The sequence below is a fragment of the Terrapene carolina genome, unplaced genomic scaffold (assembly GCF_002925995.2).
Source record: "Terrapene carolina triunguis isolate 2854851 unplaced genomic scaffold, T_m_triunguis-2.0 Scaffold132, whole genome shotgun sequence".
In the NCBI taxonomy this organism is placed as follows: domain Eukaryota; kingdom Metazoa; phylum Chordata; order Testudines; family Emydidae; genus Terrapene; species Terrapene triunguis.
Genome location: NW_020664483.1, coordinates 4405236 through 4429586, shown reverse-complemented (window position 1 = coordinate 4429586; position 24351 = coordinate 4405236). Strand labels below are relative to the sequence as shown.

Below are 24351 nucleotides of genomic sequence, written 5' to 3'. Positions count from 1 at the left end.
GCCTCCTGCCCCACCCCCTGGGGCCAGGACCCACCACCCCACCACCAGCCTTTTTACTGGCCTTGTGACAGGCCCTCAACCTTGACAAATGGGTCCTGAGCTTGAAAAGTTTGAGAAGTTCTCATGTAAATGGCTCTGCAGGGTGGGAGGCAGCAGAGAACCAGGGCCCCCTGCATCCTCCCAGTTTTCTATCTATTCCTTTCCATTTAAAATATAAACATTCCCCACGTTTCGCCATTAAAATCGGATATTGTGTGGTCCTGAGCCCGTCACACAGGGCGCCGAAAGCGCTCTCGGGGGCTTGCAGGGTTTTTAACAGAAGATCAATACCTCAAAGGATTGGGCCCTCAATCCCTCCACCACCCACATGTCTTACAGGACTCTAGAACTGTGACTTTCTCCTAACCAAACGATTTGGGCCCAAGTTCTGCCTTCCGTTACAGCTATTAAAAAACCTACTGATACACAGGGATGATTAGACCTGCCTAGAAGTAACTGAGGGCAGAATGTGACCCTGGATAAACAATGCAAGTGCTGACCATTACCATGACTTTGCCACCTTTAGGTGCCAGAGATTCAGTCTCTCCTCTGGCCTTTCTGTGCCTCTGGGTAGTGGTCTCAGAAATGCAATGCATTCCTAAACTTGGATTTCCCATATCACGTGCTAATGTATGGGGCCAGCTAGCACTATGAAATGACAGTCCATCCTTTGACACAGAGATCTTGTGATGATGAGAGCCTGGCTCACTCCTCCTTTTTGTGTATTTCCTCAGGTGGTTGCACTGTCATCGTGGAGTCTGCTGCGAGATTCAACCTATTACACACTGTCTGTTGTTGCACTCATTGTGGTAAGTTTTTGAAAGCTATTATGATGGTGCTTCTGCTCAGGAAACCTAAGTGTCTCCTACGGTCCTCATCATTATTGTCACTGGGGACAGATTAAGACCTAGACACTATAATCTTGTGCCCTGGCTCCAGGAGTCATGTCACAGCTAAACCCCAAATACCCCCCCCAAAAAAAGCTGCTTCTAGCCTTCCTGGTTGCAAAGGAAAGCTTAAAAACGCAACATTGGTGTAATTGATACAGCAGTGCGCACTTGAATCTGCAGAGAGCATGAAACAATAGCTCTGAGAGGAGTGGACAGCCCCATTCGTCTCAATGGGATGGTAACTCTGAAACCCACAGAGCCTCCCAGCCCGGGTAGACAGACTTGTGTTAGTGGGGCTCACATTAGCCCACTGAAAATAGCTGGGTGGGTGTTGCACCAGTGGAGGCTCGGGCTTGCCACCGAAGCTCGGACCCCTCACACCTCCAGAAATGCACGAGCACAGGTCCCGCTAGCACAAGTCAGTCTACCCAGGCTGGGAGGCTTGCTTCCCGCTGCAGTGTAGACGTACTCCCAGAGCTCTGGCCTCCAATCAGGCCATGGAGTGAGTGCTTAGTCCTGTTTCGTTCCTTATGTGGGGAGAGGATGGAAGGATCTGTGCATTTCCGACTTCAAATTTGAGTCATTCCCCCCCATCCCCTTGGTCCTCTGGCTCTGCTACCAAGAAGCCCTCCATACACAAGAAGGGACATGCTTTGCCCCTGTGGGAAGGAAATCAATTCATGAATACAAAATGTTACTATGAGTCATATACATGCACACAGACTCATGGGATTTAGTGGGTACTAGTGCCAAACCCTACTGGTAAGGGTGCAAGATGGTTTCATTGATAACACCTTGTGACCAATTGTTATAATTCTCCAAAATATTTAGAAGTTGTGAAAATCAGGCCACTTATATAGCACCCTAACCGTGGATTTAGAAGCCAATGGCCTGGTTATCAACAGTGCTCCCTGTTCAGCTCCCATCATGTGCTGTGGGAAGTGTAGGTGCTCAGAACGGCTGAAAATCAGGCCACAAATGGAAACAATGTTAGCATAAGAATTGAAATGTGAAAACGACAGCAGTTAAATGGCACATTTTCATCCAAACTCGCACAAAGTCAGGAAATACAAAAGTTCCATTTCCCAGAGCAAAGCTGCATATTGCATAAATGTTGTTTTCATCTATACATTACTGTCATCTTGGACATGTTGCCTAAAATAAACTATTCCCTACTAAATAGGGGAAAGGGAGAGAGATCTTCTTGTGTTCACTTTAATACATTTGTAAGGTCAAGTCGTGGTGAGAAGATGAACGTTTGCAATTCCAAAATTTGTGTGACTGTAACTAGGCAACATTAAAGTTTCCTGGCTGTATTTTCTTTTGCCGTTAGCATGTGTGTGCTTGCATACTGGGTACATATTCCATGTGCATAGCTAGTCCCTCCCCTTGAGACTTCCAGCAAAGAGTTTGCCTCAACTTGTTTGAGTTTTGTAATCTCAACACTGCAAGGTCAGCCTTCTGCAATGTATGAAAAATAGCTTGTCTTCAATCTAATTCATACCTCCACACCCAGGCAAGAATAAAAGCAATGTAATTGACAGCAATGATGTGTGAAACCAACAAAGGCTGCTTTGTTACTTCCAGGGCTTAAGAATAATGAAGCACAAGAAAGTGGCTTTTCAACAATAAACCAACAACCCCATATATTGTAAAAAATTACCTCCCAAGGGCAGAAAGGCACGTATGCAACATCCCAGCCCTTTGATTTATTTATTTGTTTATTTTTAATCCAAAGGAAGCGTGGCTATAGAAAGCAGCTTTGCTTCTAACCTGATAGCGTTTGGATTGTGTGTTTCATTTGCAGAACAGTTGCAAATCAGTCAGGGGAGGAGGTGGGGGTTTTTTTGTTTGTTTTTTTTAAAAAACCTTCCAGTGATCTTTCTGCTCACAGGGCTTGGCAGCTTTCTTTTTGGATGCTTCTCAGCATCCTAACAATGGCCTGATACAATCATACCTTTTGTGCCATATCTAGCATATTCCTTAAACTAGGTATATAGCAAGAAACTCAGACATCATTAAACAGAACTCTCTGGTACCTGTAAACGAGGTATATATTACTCTTTCTTTCTGGTTCCTTCTCTCTTCCCTCACAAATGTCTTCCATGGAGGGCTATTTTTCATGGCTACAGAACTACAAAAGTCCTGTTCCTTGGGATCTTCACTCCAAAGGACTAGGATATTATCATTCCTTCTTGGGCCTGTACCCCACTTGCCCAGAGTCAAGCCCGATCCTCGGCAGCTCCTTGCTATCAATAGGGCTATGTCAATTACCATTTGTTAAATGCACATAAAGGGGAATGGGGGAATGGGGAGAAAGGAAAAACAGTTAAAATATTTAACCCCTCCGCTTGACATTTTCTCTGGTGGCATTAAAAGACCTTGTTAGGTCAAAAAGAGTCAGATTTCGGTGGTAGCACTTGTTTGGTTCTTAAAATATGTAGCCTGCCTTCCTCCCCTCTAAGACCCCACCTCCACCTAGAGACAACCACCTGACAAAGAATACACCGTCACCTTAACTCTGCCCCACAAGGGATGCTGGATTTCCAGACCCCCGTACCCCAGAAGCGAGTGGGTGCTGCCCCAGAACTATACCAAAGGGACGCCCACTGTTCTGTGCTGATGGGTGAAGGAAAAAGGGGGATGTCCTGCTAGGTGGCTTAACTTTTCATTTCTTTGCTTTTGAGGTTTTGCATCAGGTTGGTTACACATGCAGCACCCTTAAGCGTGCCATCCTGTAGCGTTTATTGCCTGAATTTTAAATAGTATCACTCAGTTGCAGAGGAACATGGAAGCCTCCTTAGCATAAACTCCCAGGGTGAAATCCTGGCCCACGGAAGTAAAAGGCAAAACTCCCATTTATGTCAGCAAGATGAGGATCTCACACACACACCCAGTCTTTAGATGCTGTTCCAGTTCAGTGCTGGGCTCCCTACTTGAAATCATACTGATCATAAATTGTACTTGTGTAGCACCTTCCTTTCGCAAGGCACATACCTGCTGGAATGAGTTCAGCCTCAGCACGCTCCTGTGAGATGAGCTAAGACAATGCATTGTCTTCAGGCCCAGGCACTACCTTTCCCCCACCATGCAGGGTGAGTTGAGGACAGACATTCCTAATGAAATGGTCCATTTTACTGGCTGCTCTGTGATTTGAAGTGAACCAGTTTCTCTCTTGCCTTCCAAAGACACGGTCGTGCTGAAATGAACATTTATTTCACATTAACCATGAAAATAACTAGATTAATGTCATAGAGAAGAAAAGGGAAAAGTGGTAAATTTCACAAAATACAGGTGCAGGCAAGTTACACTTATAACTGATCATTCTTGCTCTACCAGTCATCTGAATGTTCCCTTAGCCACTTTTTTCTATGAGATAAAATGGGCTTCTTGATCATTGAAAGAAGGAAGTAAATTTTCTTGGGTTAGAATAAATAAATCCCATATGATTATTGTTAATTTTGAGACATGAATGTATACAAACAAGAAATGTCCAATCACATGTAGGTCCCAGTTCAACAAAGGACTTAAGAACATAAAAAGCACATAAGTATGTGCTTTATAATAAGTCCCTTTGATTTAAATGGGACTTAAGCACATGCTTAACTTTTAGCACAATATGGGATCTTCTATAATGGATGGTGTTGTGTGTGGAAGGTATCCCGTGTTCTTTTAATAAATAGACTGTGATGATCTCATAGATGTGAATGCTCCACCATTGTTTTGCCTAACCATATATGTGTCCCCATTGATACTGAGTATTTTAAAGTTATGGGTTTAACATTAAATCACTTAAAAATCCAGGGATTAGATGTAAACTGGCTTGGCTTCATTTACACCAGCCGAGGAGTTGGCTCTATACCTCTTTTTTCCAAATAAAAAATCCACCAAGACCTTCTTTTAATTAGAGCTTGGCAAAACAACATCTAATTTCTCAAACTGTTCCAAAGTTATTCTTCATCCTGCATTAGAATGAAAAAAATTCAACAATTCCAAATTTTAAAGGGATACTAGCCCAAATCCTCAAAGGTATTTAGGTGCCTAACTTCCACCGATTCCCATGGGAGTTAGGCACCTAAATACCTTTGAGGATCTGGGCTGCTGTCAAAGTTGTTAGGCCAAAATATGTGGCCCACGGCTTATTTTCATTTTTATTCGCAAAGATGAGTGTGCGTGCTTGCGTGTCCTGTCACACCAAAACATCGCAGCCTGAAACTATTCTTGCCACATAAAACCCTGGTGAGTATGAGCAATAACCTGTGGTGTGCATGATATATCACAGCCACGTTATCTTCTGATAACCAATATTACTGGTGTACATTACAAAGAAAGAGATGTTTGCACTTTACAGAGTGTGCAGGCTAAGGGTGTGTTTCCCTGGGGTTTCCCTTTCCCTTGGTTGCTCTCTGGTACCATAATAGTGCTTTTTCATGATGGTGTTTTCCTAATGAAACTGTATCTCTTCATGTAGTGTAGAAATGAGGGCAAATAAAGAGCCATGAAGCTTTAGAATGGCTGAGCAAAAGTTTCCCCCAATCTAATAAAAGTTGAAACCAAGTACAACACACAGTCATTTCCTGGGATGTCAAGTTGTAGAGTGGCTATGGACTAAGGCTGCAGGCCACACGGCCCAGAGAAGTACAGCTCTGGCATTGAGGCGGTGGCATGTTGGCACTCAGCTATTCTGGGAGGATGCCCCTGGTCCCAGGTTGCTGTAAGCATGTCACCTACGCAGCGCTGGACTTGACAGGGTCACATTCTAACAACAGCCGTGGTCTGACACCGAGCCAAAGGGCAAAAACCATGGGGCCTCTTTCCTAGCTGTCAGGTAACATAAAATATGTTACACGATGTGACTGTTCAGCAGAACAGGAAGGCTGGATGGCGCCAAGGGATGGAGAAAGCAGGCGCTTTGGCAGAAGACTTCAGGATAAGCAACCCAAGGAAGCCCAGCTATCTCCTTGACATTGTGTTGCCACAACATCTTGTCATGGCGCATTACAACGTGATACCGTTCCACTGGCTGAAAACAATTTTGAAATGAGGCCTGGGGTTGGGGGTGACAGTGAGGAATCAGCAGGGAAGCCAGTAAATTGCAGATGTCCATTTAAAGTAAGAGTGCATGGAAAGACTGGCACCGCTGACTATTACCAGCACGATATCCACTGGCACTCTTTCATTCTCCTCTCCCATCTCCCAGAGGCCCTGTTGGAAATAAGCTGTGGAACATGAGGGCCATCTAGTGGTGACTAGGAAAAGCTCACCTTTAAGTTTCTACTTTAAAAAGTGAAGCCAAGGATAAATTGACAAAAGTCAGATGTAACAACTTTTGTGACATGAGGTTATTGTTACTCAGAAAGATCCCACACGCGGAGAAAGACATGTTCCCTGCCCCAGAAGGTTTTGTGTGGCGTTATTGTGAGGCCCTATTTTCACCGGTGTTTTGAGTTCAGTTGGAATAGTAGGTGCAGCTCAGCAACTATGAAAATCAGGCCCTGGGCCAGATTCTTAGCTGGTGTAAAATGCATGTAGCTTCATTAACTTCATTGGTGCGATGCTGATTTACACCAGCTGAGGATCTACCCCCCCCCCCCCCCAATGGTACATGTTTATCACATGACTTCCATGGGACACCCTTTTTCCCACATAACTTCATGTGCTTTACCGCCATTAAATCACTCTCATCCTTTGGACACTTGCTCTGAATGCACCTTTTATACAAAAATCTCAGAGCACTTGGGTAAGTCTGTCATCCCCATTCTACTGATGGGACAGACTGGGGGACGGAGAAGTTAAATGAGCCCAAGAAAACAACACCTGCGTGGTACCTAGGCCTCATGCTTCTGTCTCTCGCTCTGATCACTAGATGATGTTGCCTCTCCGTGCCACGTGTTCAGATAACAGGGTATTTTCAGCTCTAATGTACGCTGTTGCATTTCATGGATAACGTGACTTTTTTTTAATTTCCTCCACAGTTTATTTATGATGAAATCGTTTCTTGGTAAGTGTATCCAGCTGTCACTTTCTGATTATATTGCAGGAGCTGAAAAATCAGGGTTAATGAGAGCGGGGAAAACTAAAGTTCTGCAGAGCAATTCAGGCACCAATTTCCTGCTCAGCAGGAAACCCCATTAGCAGGTGGACTGGCATAACTCATTTTCTAAGCTAGGGAGGAATGCCCAGGAGAGGTTCATTCAGAGCATCCCCTGATGCAAGGAGGCAGTGGTGTCGGTCTGCACCCTCTGTCCACCCACATACACTCCCCCAGAGGGCAGTGGTGTCTACGTGGGCAGACTGGCATTACAGCATGGCCCTTAGTCAGAGATTTGCTGCCAGGGTGAGGTCAGAGCGACTGGGAAGGGGCAGTGAAAGCCAGAGGGGAAATGCCATGAAACATGAGCATTAGAAAGGTCTTCCAAAATGTCTTCTCTGAGTTTGTCCAAACGTTTGAACTTTTAAAAAGAAATTGAATGGTAGAAAAGTATCTTTGTAATGGTGGTGTTAAAAATAAAATGACCGGAGATAGTATTAAAGGGGCACTGTCCAGTTAAAAATCATATATTAAAATGAATGCATTTACCTGTGTTGTTAATAACCCTGCAGTTTAGTAATGGTGAAAATAGAAAAATCTAATTTACTTTCAGCTGTTTACTGTGTTTGCTGCCTGTCTCTCAGATCGGACAATGACATTAGTCAGTTTAACTTTTGCTCATAGTCAGTTAAACTTCATTTTCAGGTTTTCTATAATGTTTGGGTTACAAATGTTGCAGGGAGTTGGGGGGGTTCATTTGTTCCCCCCGGGATGTTTACTTTTAATGAAATACATCAACGGGGAAGCAGTGCGCTGGACTGTCGGAAACAAGGGAAATGAATTAATATGGTCAGTGCTAAAGCTGAGAGATCAAAAAGCCACAGCCCAACTTAAAAGAAAATGAACAATGAGTCTTATTGTGTAGAACTGTGGTGCTGTTTTTGCTGGAGCTAGTTGTTTGTCACAGTAAACTATACAAAATGTAAGGGTCTGGTTAGAGGGGCGGGGGGAAAACTCCATAGTGAGAAGTATCAAAAGCCACGGGCTGTCTAATTTTAGTACAAATGTCCTTTATTTTGTAGTAGAAACTGCTACAAAAATCATTTCATAACATTTAACTAGCCGTTTAAACCATGCAACGCTGCTTGTCCAGTGCCTGCCAGCTCAGCTGTGGAGCGAGAGCTGGAAAGATCTGGTGCTACCTCTGGTTCAGTCTTTTCTCAGCGGCAGGAGCGCTCTTAAACCAGCTCTGCGAGCTCAATGGGCCTGATTCGCCATTTGCTTTGCACCGTGTGTCAACATTCGCCTTGTGCAAAGTGGGCATAAAATATCTCCACCTGCTCCACTGCACCCCATGCCCCAGGCTGCCCTTCCCGAAAGGTCCAAGTTGCTTAGTGGCTGCACAGCTACATTTTATTTTATTTTTCAATTGATTTTGATTTTTTTTGCCAAGCAGGATCAGAGGAGGAGTTAGAATCCCGGTGCTTTGTGTGCAGCTTTCTGTGTCTGCAGTACAATGTCCAGTGGGTTGAACATTTCCATGTGGGTTTACTGAATGACACAAGCAGGGAGTGCCGTCGGGCACAGGTGACCTCTCTCTGCTCCCCTGTGATTTGTCCCTCATCTGCCTTTGTTTGCAGGTGGGAGTCCCTCGTCCTAGTGCTGATGTACTTCATTTACATCCTGATCATGAAGTAAGTCAAATATGCCCTTGGCCTGTTTAAAATGCAGGGCTCTGCTTTCAGAGTCTGCAGAGGTAATTCCAGAGCAGAAAGAGGCAGAGCAGGGTTTCTGTAATGCCATCTAGCCCAGGTGCTTCTCTAGCTCTAGTGTCTGAGCACCTGGCAATCTTTGATGTATTTATCCTCACAACACCGCTGTGAAGTAGGCCGGTGCTATTATCTTTATAGTGTATCAGTGGGGAAACTGAGGCACAGAATGACCAAGTGACTTGCTCATGGTCATACAGAAAATATGGGGAGGGTCAGAGAATTAAACCCAAGTCTCATGAGTGTCAGGCTAGTTCCCTGACCCCTATACCATCCATCTTTTGTCCAAGAGGCTGATTCCACTGACATGGCGGATGGTGTAACAGAATTACAATCTGTATTTGTTTTAGCATCCAGGACACTTTTTACACATTCTGTTTTATGGACTGTCATGTTTGAGGACACAGAGATTGTTTTGCGTGTAACTAAGCTAGAGCTGTCCTATTCTAAAGCTAGATTTCTTTAAAACCACTGGGCCTTCCTTGCCCTCTAGAATGCTATAGTTTGGTCCTACGTGGTCTGGCTCGAGAAAAGAAGGGCAGTTGAGAAAGCTGCATATAGGGAACAGAGATACAACAGGCGTTTGTTTTCTTTGCATAGGTTTAATTCCTCCATACATCACTGCTTTGAAAGGAAGACAAAAAATGCTGCAAATATGGTGAACGGATTAGCAAATAACACAGAAATGGACGATAACAGCAATTGTGACGCCACCGTGGTATTACTAAAGAAAGGTAACTGTTCCAGTAAGTCACGCTGCTTGTTTGAATCATTCTGAATAATTCTCACTCACGTTTGCTAGTAATTGAGCTACCTGGAATGGTTCTGTACTGTCAAGGATTGAGATGAAAGGGAATATAGAAGAACTGGCCCGTTTGTAACCCACACCACCAGATGGCAGTGTAGTTACAGTGGATGCAGGTCCATTTCCAGTTGTGTGCATCCCATCCTTGGAGAACCCCTTCCCTGAAACTTCTTAGTTTAGGCTTCCCTTCCCTGGGGCAGTGTGCACAGAGATATGCTCCCAGAGAAGAGTGAGAGCACATCTACAAATGATGCAGTTCAGAATTCCATACGGAGCTCTAATTATAGTCGTCATCCAGACAGTGAGCACCATAGAAACCGAGCATATGCGGAAACACAGCAGCAGGAAAACAGCTCGAGTTTTTCTGCTACCCCCAGTTAAAGTAAGGAAGTGGTTGCTCATGCACTTCCTTTCCTGAGCTAGAACTGATTTGCAGTTAGGGAGCTATGCATGTGCGCTTGCCACTGCTGCAAACTAGGGTTTTCCTTGTATTAGACAGCTGTTTCTTCCAGCTAAAATTACTGCTCTGGATCAAGAATTTGAACTGCTGCTGCTCTTCTCAGTCAGTTCCTCAGCTGGTGTAAACTGGCATTAATTTCAATGGAGCTACACCAATTTACAGCAGCTGAGGGTCTGGCCCATTACGTTTGCAAACCTCTGCGTGGACCCTCTCATTTCAGCTCAGGGTTTGTCTACATGGGAGATATTTCCGGTTATCCCAGTATAATTATACTGCTATAGTTATACCAGAATGACCCCTTCTGTGGACACTCTTATTCTGGAATTAGAGTGGCTTTTTTTTTTTTTTTTTTTTTTTTTGTTTTTTTTTTTTTTTTTTGTTTTTTTTTTTTTTTTTTTTTTTTTTTTGCCTTAATTTAAACATCTTCCATATTGACATAAGCTTAAACTGGAAAAAGACCATTCTAATATGTCTAATATTGCCAGGCGTCCAGTTTTCGACCGGAATGCCCGGTCGAAAAGGGACGCTGGCGGCTCCAGTCAGCACTGCTGACTGGGCCGTTAAAAGTCTGGTTGGCGGCCCCAGGTCAGAACCCCCTCCTGCACCCTAACTCCCTCCAAGAGCCCGCACCCCAAACCTTCTGCCCCAGGTTGGAACCCCCTCCCACACCCAACCCCAGCCCTGAGCCCTCTCCCAGAGCCTGCACCCCCTCCCACACCCCAGCCTGAGTCCCCTCTCGCACCTAACCCCTGCCCCAGCCCTGAGCCTGCTCCCGCACTGCAAACCCCTCGCCCCCAGTCCAGAGCCCCCTCATCCCCAGCCCCACCCCGGAGCCAGTACCCCCAGCTGGAGCCCTCACCTCTCCCACACCCCAACCCCCTGCCCCAACCCAGTGAAAGTGAATGAGGGTGGGGGAGAGCGAGCGACAGAGGGAGGGGGGCTGGAGTGAGTGGGGGCGGGGCCTCAGAGAAGGAGCAGGGCCTCAGGACAGGGAAGGGGGAGGGGCAAGGGTATTCAGTTTTGTGCAATTAGAAAGTTGGCAACCCTACTGTAATACCAAAATAAGGGTGTCTACAGGGAGAGTTACAGTGGTACAACTATAGTGCTTTAAATTCGCACCCTACCTTATACTAATGTAACTTCCCTTGTGTAGACAAGCTCTTTGAAGGGCTTATTTCAGTTTAATTTAAACCTGTTCTCAGTTGATTTAAACTAAACAAAAAAAGCCACTAGTTGCACCAGTTTAACAAAATCAATTTAAATTCACACTTTAGATTAAACTGGTGCCACTTTCTCTTGTAGACGAGGCCTGTATAGTGTCTGAAACCATCCTGATTTGTGTGTCTTAATGACAAAGGGAGGTCTCAGGGCAGAAAACCACTACCTCGTGCCTTGTCTATGTTTAATAGTTTTGACACTTAATTATGCCAGTATACTTAAAGCAGCAAAAATACAGGGTGGCTGGTCCCTTTTAAGAGGAGACGGGGCTGAGGCCCCACCTGTGCCAGGATCAGCTCACCTCCTCAGGTGGGGAATAGTCCATGAGGAAGTAATGTGGTTGTGTGATTAGCTCAGGCTAGGCTGGGGACATAAGGGAGGAAAGACAGATTCCTGGCTAGTCTCTGGGGAAGGAAAGTTGTGTGGGAGCCAAACACTCCAGCTAGGCGGGGCTGAGAAAACCACGCAGGATGCTGGCCTGAGAAAGCAAGACTGGCTCCTGGAGGGAATAATAAGGGTCTGTTTGATTATAAGCCAACTCTGGGAAGGAGGGCTAGGGGCTCCTTACTCAAGGAGAGAGGAGAATGAGGGTATGTCTATATACCACAAAGGCCATGCTGCGGGTCATTTATCCCAGTGTAGAGCAATGCTAGCCCATCAGGGGCCCTAAGCAAGAATATTTTTGCCCCGCCCCCAAACACACAACACATACTAAAAAAGTAAATAAAGGGCCCCCTTGAGCTGCTCGGGGCCCTAAGCAATTGCTTAGTCTGCTTATGCCCAGCGCTAGGTCTGCCTGAGAGCCAGAGGCTGGAGCAGAAAGGAGGGAGAAGGCAGGACGGACCTTGTGTCTGCTCCAGCTGCTCAGGGAGCAGGATCTTAGCGTATGCACAAGGTGCCTTGGGCGGACTCATCACCGAATTTGATCAGCTGGTTGGATCATTAGCTTCCCTGGCTTGGGCTGGGTACTGAGCAGGATGAGACAGTCCCTCAGGGAGGAGGGGCAGGGCCCAGCTGAGGTCTGGACGGAAGAGACTTTATTTTTCAGTGTATTTGGTCTCAAAGTAGAACCCCAGCAAGGGACTTTTGCCTTCCGTCTTTGGACTGTGTGGCGTTCTTAAGGGACCCTAAACAAAAGGGGAAATTGTGGTATGGTATTGCAGAGCCCACTGTTTTCCCTCTGGCGCGGCGCGCACACATACAGGCCATGAGGGGGCGCAAAGGAGAAAGCTGATCCTGTTACATACTGGTATAAAAGTGCTTATGCCAATATATTTTATTCTGGTTTGAGGAAGTGAAATAAGCAATACAAGCATATAATTGTGTCTGCGCTGTGGCCTTAACCACCATAGCTCTGTCTGCAGAAAATCACACCCCTTACTGACATAGTTAGGCCAGAAAAAAAATTAAGTGTAGACCAGGCCTTAGTCATTCAGGTAACCAGCTGACATCAGGGTTACGAACACAAATCAGAGCGTTTCGGTTATGGATTTGTTTACGCACGCTTCTTTATAAATAATTCCTTTTTGCATGACATTTCTCGTGTCTGGATAGCTTTTTTGTTTTGAAACTTTGTGGTTACTCGGACAAGTCATTTGAGAGACGAGATGTTTCTTCACTTTTTGAAAACGGTTTCAAAGTTTATCTGGCAATTGGCCACTAGTAGCCGAGAAATGACTGACTGTAAATCTCCAGTGTTGTTTCACACGCTAATCTGCAGTATTAGCTCGCACACCACCCTGTTTTTACCAGCTTAGACAGGAAACTCTTTGGGGCAGGAACTGTGTTTTTGTTCTGTGTTTGTAAAGTGCCTAGCACTAGGGGGCGCTGTTTCATGACTAGGGCTCCTAGGTGCGCCAATAATACAAATAATACATCATACGCTGGACTGCAATTCTATTGCAAGGGTCTCGGGTTTCTAGTCACTTTCTGAGCCTCTGCTTTTCTGGACACACTGAAATAAGAGAGTCATTCTGTATTTTGAACTGCGAAATCTTTTTGGATCATTTTGATTAATTCCTGAGTTCTGCCCGAAAATCGAAAGCCCCGTGGGCCTGCTGTGTTTCCCGCGAGCACCGTTCTTGAAATACAGATTTGACAAAAGTTTCAAGCAACAACAGTTCCGTCATTTTGGTTTATACTAGCATAAAAACAACATCTTTTCCCACTTCAGTAAAAACAAAGCAAATACCCAGGCAAAATGTTTCCTTGATGAGTTAAGGCTGAGAATATATTGTTCTTTGTGGCAATATGGATAAAACAACAACAATAATAGTTATTAATTGTGCACAGATCCCATTGTGCTAGGATCTGTGCAAACACAGAAGCGCACTGCCCAAGGATACAAGAACCTGCATTGAGTTTCCCCTATTGCGCCGCAGATACACAGCAAAAGCTACCTGCCCCAATACATGATGAAATGGTGGGTGAGGATTATATCCTCGTGCATGTAAAGATTAGGCTCTTGGAATCAATGCAGCCAGTACCACAGGCCTAAGCACCAGATGGCATCTACTGCACTGGGACATCTGCTCTTTGGTGTGTAATCATTGTGTGTAGTAAGTGCGTGATAAATTCTTGAGAGTAGGTTAGATTTTGCAATGAAAAGCCTCAATGGTGGGCCAAGTGAGAGATTTATTTCAAAATCCGATTGCTCAAGGACAGAAATGAATGAGAGAAGAGGCCCTTTTGATTCCAGTGTCTGAAGTTGAGTGTCTCACCCTGGGCCCATGAATCTTTATGGTTCACTGAATTCAACCTTTTGAGAACCATGTAGTGTGGGGTGGGAGATAGAGGTCATCTTTCCTGGCCCACTCTTGCCAAATGGTTCCTAAGCTCCTGGGGGCTAGGGTGCTGAGAGGAAAGGGTCGCTCTCTTATGGGGTGGCTTGCAGAGTGAAAAAAAGACGGAAAACCTGTTGCTCTAATGCAAAGTTGACTGTTCGGGCTGCTAGCTTTGAAAAGAGGGAGGATTGTAGAACTCTCTCATTCTGAGAGGGGCCACTGGATCAGCAAGCAAGGTACCTCACCCCTTTCTCTGTTAATTCTCTGCAGGGAATTTCCGTCGTAAAGCCTCGGTGATCATGGTGGACGAGCTGCTGTCTGCTTACCCACACCAGCTTTCCTTCTCTGAGGCTGGGCTCCGGATAATGATCACCAGCCACTTCCCTCCCAAAACCCGTCTCTCCATGGCCAGTCGCATGTTGATCAACGAGGTACGTGTTACTCCTTGCTCCTCAGCCCGAGTCCGTGTCCATCCTGAACTCTACTGCCACAGCAATCTTCAGACTGAAGGGAGACTGACTGACAGGCATTTCTGTGCTCTGATGGAGTTTCTCATCTTCCTCACCCCTGTCCAAGTGTGCTGCTAAGCCATCCCTTGACACTATTCCCTGATGAGATACCTGAAGAGATTGCTTTTTCTGCACAATGTACCAGATCACACTAAATGGCAGAAGAGTTCCATTTCCCTCCCCACAGCCGCCCTCAGGAGAAGATGCTCCCAGACATTGGTCTTATTCTGATCTCACTTACACTGATTCTACAAACACTGTAATTCCACTGACTTCAGTAGACTTCAAATTTACCCCAATGTAATTTGGATTCGTATATGGCCCGTGCTTTCAGTGTCAATCTGTTTTAGATTCCAGTATACTCGGTCCTTCATTTACCGAAGTGATAGTATTTGTGTCAGATCCGAGGCAGGTGTAGATGTCAAATTTACACCAGTTGAGGATCTGGCTCCATATTTTTTAAAACCTGCTTTTACAAAATTCTTCAGATCTCTCCTTATTTTTGTTATCATCTCTTTTTCACCAAGACTTTGTAACTCTGTTTCCAGAGGCAAAGGCTGATAAACAGCAGAGCCTACACCAATGGGGAATCGGAAGTGGCTATCAAAATTCCTATCAAGCACGCGCTGGAGAACGGGACAGGCCCCAGCAACTCCACTGAAAGGGGCGTGAATGGGACCCGAAGAGACGAGGACATGGCTGAGGCTGGAAATGAGACCGAGAACGAGGACAATGAGAACAACGAGAATGATGAGGAAGAGGAGGAAGAGGAGGAGGATAATGATGGACCTTACACTCCTTTTGACCTACCCTGTAAGAAGCTCCTGGGCTTTCCTTGTTTCAGTATAACTCTGAAAACACCAAACAGCATGACAGTTACATTTGAAATTCTAGGTGCTTCTCTGATAACCCCATTACAGTTTAATTCCTCATCATTGCTGAAATGGGATTGTGTCCATCTGGTTTAAATAGATAAGGCCCCCTCCCTTCTGATGGAAATAACAATAGAGTGGAATGTGACAGAACCCAACCAGGCTGCTGTAATTGCGGCAGACACCTAAGACTTGTCTGAACTAGGAAAAAAGGTGTGTTCTTATCTGTGTTATCTAAAACCTGGTAACAACACATGGTGAAAGCCTACTGAAGACAAGGCAGTGGTATTATTAACAGGTGTTAACAGGTCAACGTAAACACCTTTAAAAACTACACACTGCCTTGTCTTCAGTAGGATTTTTCCTCATGTTAGGTTAAATCCTAGTGAAGCCAAGGCAGTGTGTAGTTTTAACAGGTGATAGCCGGTTAAAAGTATAGGGGAGCCTAGGGCCTACATCTACCTCGACATGTTAACCCCTTTTATACTAGTTCACTAACATGAGGGAAGAACAAACCTTTATTCCTAGTGTAGATGCGCCCACGATGAGCTCCGTAGTCCGCCTGGACTGCACAAACAGTCAGAACCGTTGCATTTTATCACCACTTTGCACTGGTATAAACAACTACACAAGATGCAGGACAATGGTGAACCAGACATCAGGGCTTAGTTCTCAACTGCACCAAGCCCCCTTTACGCTCCTCTGGCTGTATAAAGGGGCATTCAAGTGTGTGTGAATATAGTTTACTCCTATTTTATGTCCCTATTTATACTTCCAGAGAGGTGTAAGGGGGTCTTAGTGCAAATGAGCTTTTGGCCCATTATGTTCAATATCCTGAAGTCCTGAGTGTCATTTATACCACTCCAGCAGTGTAGATGGGCCTTAAGTGGGCACATTTGGGGTTTATTTTCCAGTCTTGGTCTCTTGTTCCCCACTTTGACATCTTCCCAGGGCTGCCAACATCCTAGTGTCACCTCATGATGCAGTGCTGCCCTGTTACTGTGCCTTTACCAGCATGCAGTAACACTGTGTGGGTGCAGAAGTTACATCAGTTCCACCCTTTACCACCCTAGTACTAGGTGTGCCAGCTCGGGATTGGCCCTTTGAAAACTGGGATGAATTCCATAAATCTGTGATGAGTGACAACCCTAGGCGCACGCAGACCTGGAGTGCTGCAAATTAGCCAGCATATTCAGCCCCTATAAGGGACTGCTCCTGCCAAATACAGAGTGGTTTCACAGCAAGTCCTTTTCCAGGGCTACTCACCCAGAAAGCCGAGCTGTAGTAGGAGGGTGGTGCTTAAGCAGGGGAAAATGAAGGCTCTAAGAATGCTATCAGAAGGCTGTGTGAGCCAGGGCACTAGATCAGATCCCTCCTTAAAACTCTCTTCTTCTGTGATACAAAATACTTGACAGTAGCTAGGCGGCTGATGTGCTATGGCCATGGCTTATCACAGTAATCGGGATCGTCTCGGTCCCCTTGCATCTCCCTGCCCCTTGTCTTATCCTCAGCTTGTATGTTCTTGGGCAAGGACTGCCTCTTTGTTATGTGTTTTTAGGGGGCTCAGCAGCTCTCGCTGTGAGCACAATACACATAATAAATCCTGCTCGGGATTAAAGCAGAGAGGATGGGGCAGAGATGTATGGTTGTCCCCTTTTGTTTTTGGCAGCTGGCAAAATGGAAATCCTGAAGTGGCTGTTCACCTGGCCACTGAGCTTCCTTCTGCACTTCACGGTGCCCAACTGCAACAAGCCCTACTGGGAAAAATGGTTCATGGTCACCTTTGCTTCCTCTACCCTCTGGATTGCAGCCTTATCCTACGTGATGGTGTGGATGGTATGTATCGAGCCGGGTGGGGAGCTGACTCGGGGCTGGGTCCAGAGTCTGAGGTCAATGCCTTTCCATCAGCATCAGTTCCCATTTATACTACAGCCCCTTTACAGGGGGGGGTTCCAATGCTGGCCCCATTGAAGTCAGGGCAAAACTCCCATTGATGTCACTGGGGCCAGAATTTTGCCCCAGGTTTTTAATTTGGGAGTAAATTCCACTTACACACAATTTAAGGCCACGTTACCACCAGAATAGTGTAGACTGGCCTTAGTGTAAATGAGAATCAGGCTCTTTAATTGCTTTCTCTCTCTTTCTCCATGGAGTAAGCAAGTTTGAAAGGCAGGGCTGACAAACGCTACAGCCCAGCCCCTGCGCATGGTAAGCCATGAAACTCAGCCTTTTGCTGTATTACTTAAACATTCCAAGAGTGCTGGAGTTCCTTCTGTGAGGCATTTTTTTGGGGTGAGAAGACTTGTGTTGTAGATACAGCTCTATTGTCTGTTGTGAGATCTATGTAATTTATCTAGATATTATTGTATTTGAGTAGACACTTGAAAATTTTGGCTTTAGTGTCCAGTTTTGGTTATGTTGTTTGAAGAAATGTATAATGTTTTCTTCCTTAAAGGTTTTTAAGGTCAGGCTTGACAAAGCGCTGGCTGGGATGATTTAGTTGGGGATTGGTCCTGCTTTGAGCAGGGGGTTGGACTAGATGACCTCCTGAGGTCCCTTCCAACCCTGATATTCTATGATTCTATGATTACTGCTCTACTCAATAGGAACTACTTAATCTATTTCTAGCTTGTTATTTAAAAGGTGGTTGGGGATCAATAAAATGAACAGAAGCCATCCAAATGTAATTGGCTTATTCTCTGCAATTACAGTCCTGTGTGCTTGTTAGTTCATTAAGCTGCTGCAAGCCTCATTAGACAATTGGGTAGGTGATAACATCTCTGTAGCCCCAGTTATAATAATGCCAGCAATGCAGCATGGATCATGCTTCCTTTCCAATCCCAGCTGTCTTGAGGAAAAACCAGGCAGTCATGGGGTGCAGAGAAGGTTTGGGGGAACTTGAAATAGAGCCTATGCACTTGTGACTGAGCATCTGAGCATTTGACCACTTATTCTAATTTTAGAACTACAGAAATACATCTAATCTATTTCTAAAGAACTGAACACGCCTTCTTCACTAGAGATCAGAAATTAAAGAAAATCTTCCAGTCCATGCACAGTTAACTCCTGTACTGAATACAAAATTAAGGTCAGGGTTTTCTCTCAGAGCCAAGCCAAAATCTTGCGAAAGAAATTTTAAAGAAAGCCTTAATTCCCTAAACAGGAAATGGAGAGTGACTAGTCTCCCCCATCCCCCCCAAATGTTCATTTGAGAGGATGAACTGTTTTTAAGAACGAGTACCTGTCCAAGCTTTCCAAAGCTGGAATACCAGAAGACACGGGATCTCTGGGTTGCTTATAACATATGGTTCAAATTTGTTAGACTACATTTTAGAGAGCATGGAAATCAAGTATTATCCTGAACTGAACTTTTTTATGTCACTCCTTGCAGGCAGAGATGACCGCTAGTGTACCTTGCATTGATAAGTTCTGTGTTAAGCAAGAGCTTTCAACGTTCCAAAATGCATAGTAATTCAAAGAACACTAATAGATTGTAACATGCATACCGAAATATGATTAGCAGTATCTCCTTTGTGTTAAGTTGCCTGCACTGACTTGAGGCTATACCCCGAATACAATATGCTTATGATATAATTATCTGTGGTTTCCATGATTATTTAACTATTATTTGTATTATAGTAATGCCTAATGGCTCTAATTCATAGATTTTAAGGCCAGAAGGGGCCATCATGATCATCTAGACTGACCTGCACATCACAAACCACAGAACCTCGCCCACCCACTCCTGTAAGAGCCCCCTAACCTCTGGCTGAGTTAAGGACATCCTCAAATCATGATTTAAAGACTTCAAATGACAGAAGCTACGTCTACACTAGAAACTTCAAAGCGCTGCTGCGGGAGTGCTTTGAAGTGTGGGTGTGGTCAGGTGCGAGCACTGGGAGAGAGCTCTCCCAGAACTCCTGGTAACCAGCCTCCACAAGGGGAATAGCTCCTAGCGCTTGGAGTCTGTCCACACTAACGCTTTAAAGCACTCAAATTTGCTGCACTCGGGGAGGGGGGGGGATTTTTCACACCCCTGAGCCAGCAAGTTAGAGCGCTATAAAATGTAAGTGTAGACAAGCCCAGAGAATCCACCATTTATGCTAGTTTAAACCTGCAAGTGAGCGGTGCCCCATGCTGCAGAGGAAGGCAAAAAACCTAGTGAAGCTCAGGCCCGTGTTGTGCTAGGCACCGTACTGACAGTCCCTACCCCAAGTAGTTTACAGTTCAAATAGTCACAGCAGATAAAGGGCGTAGAGAAACGAAAGGCCTTGTGAGGTGAAATGGCTTGTCAACCGTCCGTGGCAGAGCGGGGAATAGAACTCAGGTTTCCTGATCCTATGCCAGTTGCCCTGCCCACTAAACCCCTCCCTCTCTTAATTTTCCCTTTTAAAAAAGTTCTTTTGCATCACCATCAAACTTAGTTATAGAAACTGACCCAGAACATATTGCAATGTAGGGACAAGTTTGATTAGGTTTTAAATGAATTTAAGCCTCTTGACCGTTCCATTTATTTCCCTAGGTTACGATCATTGGCTACACATTGGGTATTCCAGATGTGATCATGGGTATCACATTCCTGGCAGCTGGAACCAGCGTACCGGACTGCATGGCTAGCCTTATAGTAGCAAGACAAGGTAGGTTTGCCTCCTATATCAGCAAACATGGATGTAAAGCATCTCCTACGCGTCCACTGCCTTTTAAGGAGGTACAGAGGAAGTATGGATTGCTAGCCTCCAGATAAGCTTTCCCGATAAAGGGGATGACATGAAAGTGCATCTTCCCTGAGGTGTCCAGATGCTATTCTCAGGGGGTCCAAGCTTTGGAAAAAAAACAAGCTGGGGCTGAAGGGCAAGACATGAGCATTCCCCAGCTCTCCCTTACTAGCTCAACTGGAAAAATGGGTGTGATGTTTAGTGTGCCTGCTACTCGGGTTCTGTAATACAGGGTTTCCAAGATGGGGCATGACGTAAGGGTTTCAAATAAGACTCCAACAGATCTGTAATAGGCCTTTGGACATCCACTCTATTATTCAGAACCATAGGTTTCCAGAGCTATTCTCTGGGCAGGGCAGAATGGGCAGAGGGGCATGACACAGATGAGAGAGAACAGCCTCTGTCCTTCTGTCCTTTTCCGGTTCTTATGCCTCTAGAGGCAGATCATCAGCTGGTGGAAATTCTCATAGCCCCATTAGAGCAGAGGAAACTGGCCCTTGGAGTCTTGTGTTGGTTCCACTTAACATTTGGGGAGGGCCGCTTATATCAAGCAGTCAAATTTGTGGGTGGGCTGGACTACTTTAGTGGCATACTAATATGTCCAAAGGAGCAGCAGGGAGTGGTTCTGAGGAGTGAAATCAACGCTGATTTGAAATTTAATATTTGCAGAGAGCACAGAAGGTTGTCCTAGAACAGGGGTCGGCAACCTTTCAGAAGGGGTGTGCCGAGTCTTCATTCATTTACTCTAATTTAAGGTTTCGCGTGCCAGTCATACATGTGAACGTTTTTAGAAGGTCTCTTTCTATAAGTCTATAATATATAACTCAACTATTGTTGTATGTAAAGTAAATAAGGTTTTTAAAATGTTTCAGAAGCTTCATTTAAAATTAGATTAAAATGCAGAGCCCCCAGACCAGTGGCCAGGACCCGGGCAGTGTGAGTGCCACTGAAAATCAGCTCGCGTGCCGCCTTCGGCACGCGTGCCATAGGTTGCCTACCCCTGTCCTAGAACTAACTTGCCGTCACAGATGATAGTAAAAGGCCATTACTGAATCTGGACCCTGCTTTAGCAGCATAGCCAATGCCAAGCACTCAAAAAAACATGTTTAACTTGAAAATTAAGGATTTTTTTTAATTGGGCTTCTGTTTATTTGCCTTTTGGTTTCTGAGACTTTGGGGGCACTTGAGTCATTTTCTCCAGCTTTTCTCTGCAACCAGGAGGGCTGGACAATTATTTTTAATGAAAACAGATTTCCCATGACTCCAGAAGCTGGAGCTTTAAGAAAAACTGAGTTGGCAATACTGCTTTAGGAGGCCAAGAGGCTGTTTCTTGGTGAAACATACGCTTTCCCAGTATGCCCATTATTTTTTGGAAGAAATGAGCATCAGTTATAAAGAGAGGCCAAATCTAGCTAGTGTTAATCTATGCAGAGTCAGGAGTAATTCAGATGCAGATATTCTTGTTGAAGAGCAAGAAGCCTTTACTGAAACGACTGATTGTATCCGGTTTCCTGTTTCTGCAGGCATGGGGGATATGGCTGTGTCGAACTCCATTGGAAGTAATGTTTTTGACATTTTAATTGGCCTGGGTCTCCCATGGGCTCTGCAGACTCTAGCAGTGGATTATGGTTCATATGTAAGTCCTACGTTTGATTGGTTTTCTTTTTTTATTAAATACAAATATTTCTTTTAGGCTCCTGCCATGTTTTCTGTCAGGTAAAAGTTCTTTCAGTTGAAATTTGAGTGAGCAAATAGCAATACCTATGTATGATGTAGGAAACTATAGTTAATTCTGTCTAGTATTTGTGGCATGAGTACTTTTATTTCCCGTTGAATGCAATAGCCCAAACTGCAATAAGATACCATATTATACTGTATTTTGAATAGATACATGAGAGAGACAGAGGTAAATTGCTTAATAATAGACTGAGAGCTCTACTCTGAAGGGATAAAAATAGAATGATAAAACACATAGATGAAAAAGTTTGGATAGGAACAAACCAGCATAGCTTCTGGAAAGGAAAATCATGCCTCACTAAGCCTTTAGAATTCTTGGAGCATGTCAATAAACTAGTAAATGAAGGAAGCTGTTAAGAAAACTAAGTAGTCACCGGATGATGGGTAAAACACTACCATGGATCAGAATATCACTAACGAGGCAGAAAACAAAGTGTAGAAATAAATGATCCGTTTTCAGCATAGGAGAAACTGAACAGTGGGGGTGCCCTAAGGAACTATATTAAGACCATTGTTGTTTAATAGATCAATTGATAATCTGGAAAAGGGAGAGAATAGTGAGGTGGTTGTATTTGCAAGCAACAAAAAATTATTTAGGTGAGTTAAGACTAGAGAAGACCGTGAGGATCCAGAGCAATCTAACAAAGTTAGGTGACTAAGCAACATGATATCAGATTAAATTTTTTGTTGGCAAGTGCAAGGTGATGCACATAGGAAGGAATCATTTGAACTGCTTCTTAATATTGCAAAATACTAAGATAACTACTCAGGGAAATGACCTGGACATTGTTGTGGATAGTTCCATGAAAATATTTACTAAATGTGTGATGGTGGTCAAAAACCAGAGTGTTAGGGTGCCCATAAAGGGAGAGTATCAGAGACTCCCTCAATTCCTCTAGAGACTTTGTATTGCTATTAATTTTAAATGGAAGACACTAAGATACTATGGTGATCATGTAGATATAGATTGTATCATAACGTATACCCACAAGATGGACAAATTAAGGTTGCCCAGGCAACCTTAATTCTGGCATTTCCTAACATTTGAGTGCTTGACTTTGCAACCTTAACATTCTTTTAATACAGATTTTTGTATATAACATTTGTACAGCTTTACCTGTGGAACAACCTTTTGATACTTGAGCGTAGATCCTCATTGGGTGTAAATTGTCATAGCTTCATGGATGTCATTGGAGCTATAACAATACACCTGCTGAGTATCTGTCCCTTATTGTCTCATGCTCGCCTTCACTTTATATCTTTCTGTGTAGTTGAATGGTGAGGAAAAATTTGATAGCAGGTTTTTTAGTGCCTGGTTCCTCTATCTCCTAGATTACATTTGGTATTTGTTTGTGAAACTGCAGTAATCATTTACGTTTGAGATTATGTTCTGTTTCTTGCGAGGGGGAAGAACAGAGGAATCACTCTTTTTCTGTAATGTGGGAAGTGTTAGAAAAAAATCATTGACTAATTTTTGAGACGTTGGTGCTAAATCTGATCGATGAACAGTGCATTTTTCATACATGTCATACGTTGTAGTAATTATGGAAAATGTAGGGAGAAAAACTGTTGTGTCTAACCCCAAGGTCACCCCAACAGCAATTGTTCTGATATACTTCAAAATAGCTTTTTTAATTATTCTGAGGAAACAATTTTTCATTATGCTTCATTCCTTTGTGGAAGTCAGTAACATAACTTAAACTAGTTTAGAGACAGACACTAGACCGGGTAGTTCTGTTGCAAACCCCCTTTATCTTGTACTTCAGATATTCAGACTAAAGACTTTTGAAAAAGGAAAATGCAGTTTTGAAATCTGACTTTTCCTTTTTCTCCAACGTTTGTCACTGAATGACACAATTACACTATCTCCTTTTAATTCTCATCGTTATATATGTTACCATACCACCTACGAGCCCTAGTCATGGACCAGAACCCCACCATGCTGAGCACAGTACAAACACAGCACAAAAAAGACTGTCCCTGCCCCAAAGACCTTACAAGCTAAGTAAGATTTCAAGGCAGTTACTAAGGGTGCACTTTAGTGGAACCAGCAGCAATGTCTATGCTTCAGGCTGTGAAAGATTTTTCAGTCTAATCCTTTGTTTTCAAGCACATGTAACTTTTTAAAAATTTCACCTTGTGGGCCGAAATGTTCCTGACGACCTGTCTGCCTGAAGGTGACTTGTTTGCAAAGTTGGAACAAAGAGTTCTGATGCTTTCCCTACTAGAAAATGATTCTCACAACATTATTTTGAACATCTCTGCAACTGAAACAGCTGGGGGTTGAAATGTGAAATCAGGCATGGAAATAGTCCTCATTGAGCAGACGTGCCGTTGGATGTTCTGAAGATAGCTGTGTTTGATCTGAGAGTGTACAGCGCCTTGGACAGGGAGGGATAACTCAGTGGTTTGAGCACTGGCCTGCTAAACCCAGGGTTGTGAGTTCAATCCTTGAGGGGGCCACTTAGGGATCTGGGGCAAAATCAGTACTTGGTCCTGCTAGTGAAGGCAGGGGGCTGGATT

General features: G+C 44.3%; 1 protein-coding gene across 1 annotated transcript in view; it reads left to right on the top strand.

Annotated features, from left to right (window-relative positions):
• Window positions 1-24351, top strand: part of SLC24A3 (solute carrier family 24 member 3) — a 129744-nt gene that overhangs the window by 83477 nt on the left and 21916 nt on the right. The window contains exons 5-13 of the mRNA XM_029911909.1: window positions 774-848; window positions 6905-6930; window positions 8601-8654; window positions 9330-9475; window positions 14266-14426; window positions 15053-15317; window positions 17046-17212; window positions 19899-20013; window positions 21615-21727. Coding sequence (XP_029767769.1) covers window positions 774-848; window positions 6905-6930; window positions 8601-8654; window positions 9330-9475; window positions 14266-14426; window positions 15053-15317; window positions 17046-17212; window positions 19899-20013; window positions 21615-21727 — 1122 coding nt within the window. The remainder of the gene's footprint in view (window positions 1-773; window positions 849-6904; window positions 6931-8600; window positions 8655-9329; window positions 9476-14265; window positions 14427-15052; window positions 15318-17045; window positions 17213-19898; window positions 20014-21614; window positions 21728-24351) is intronic.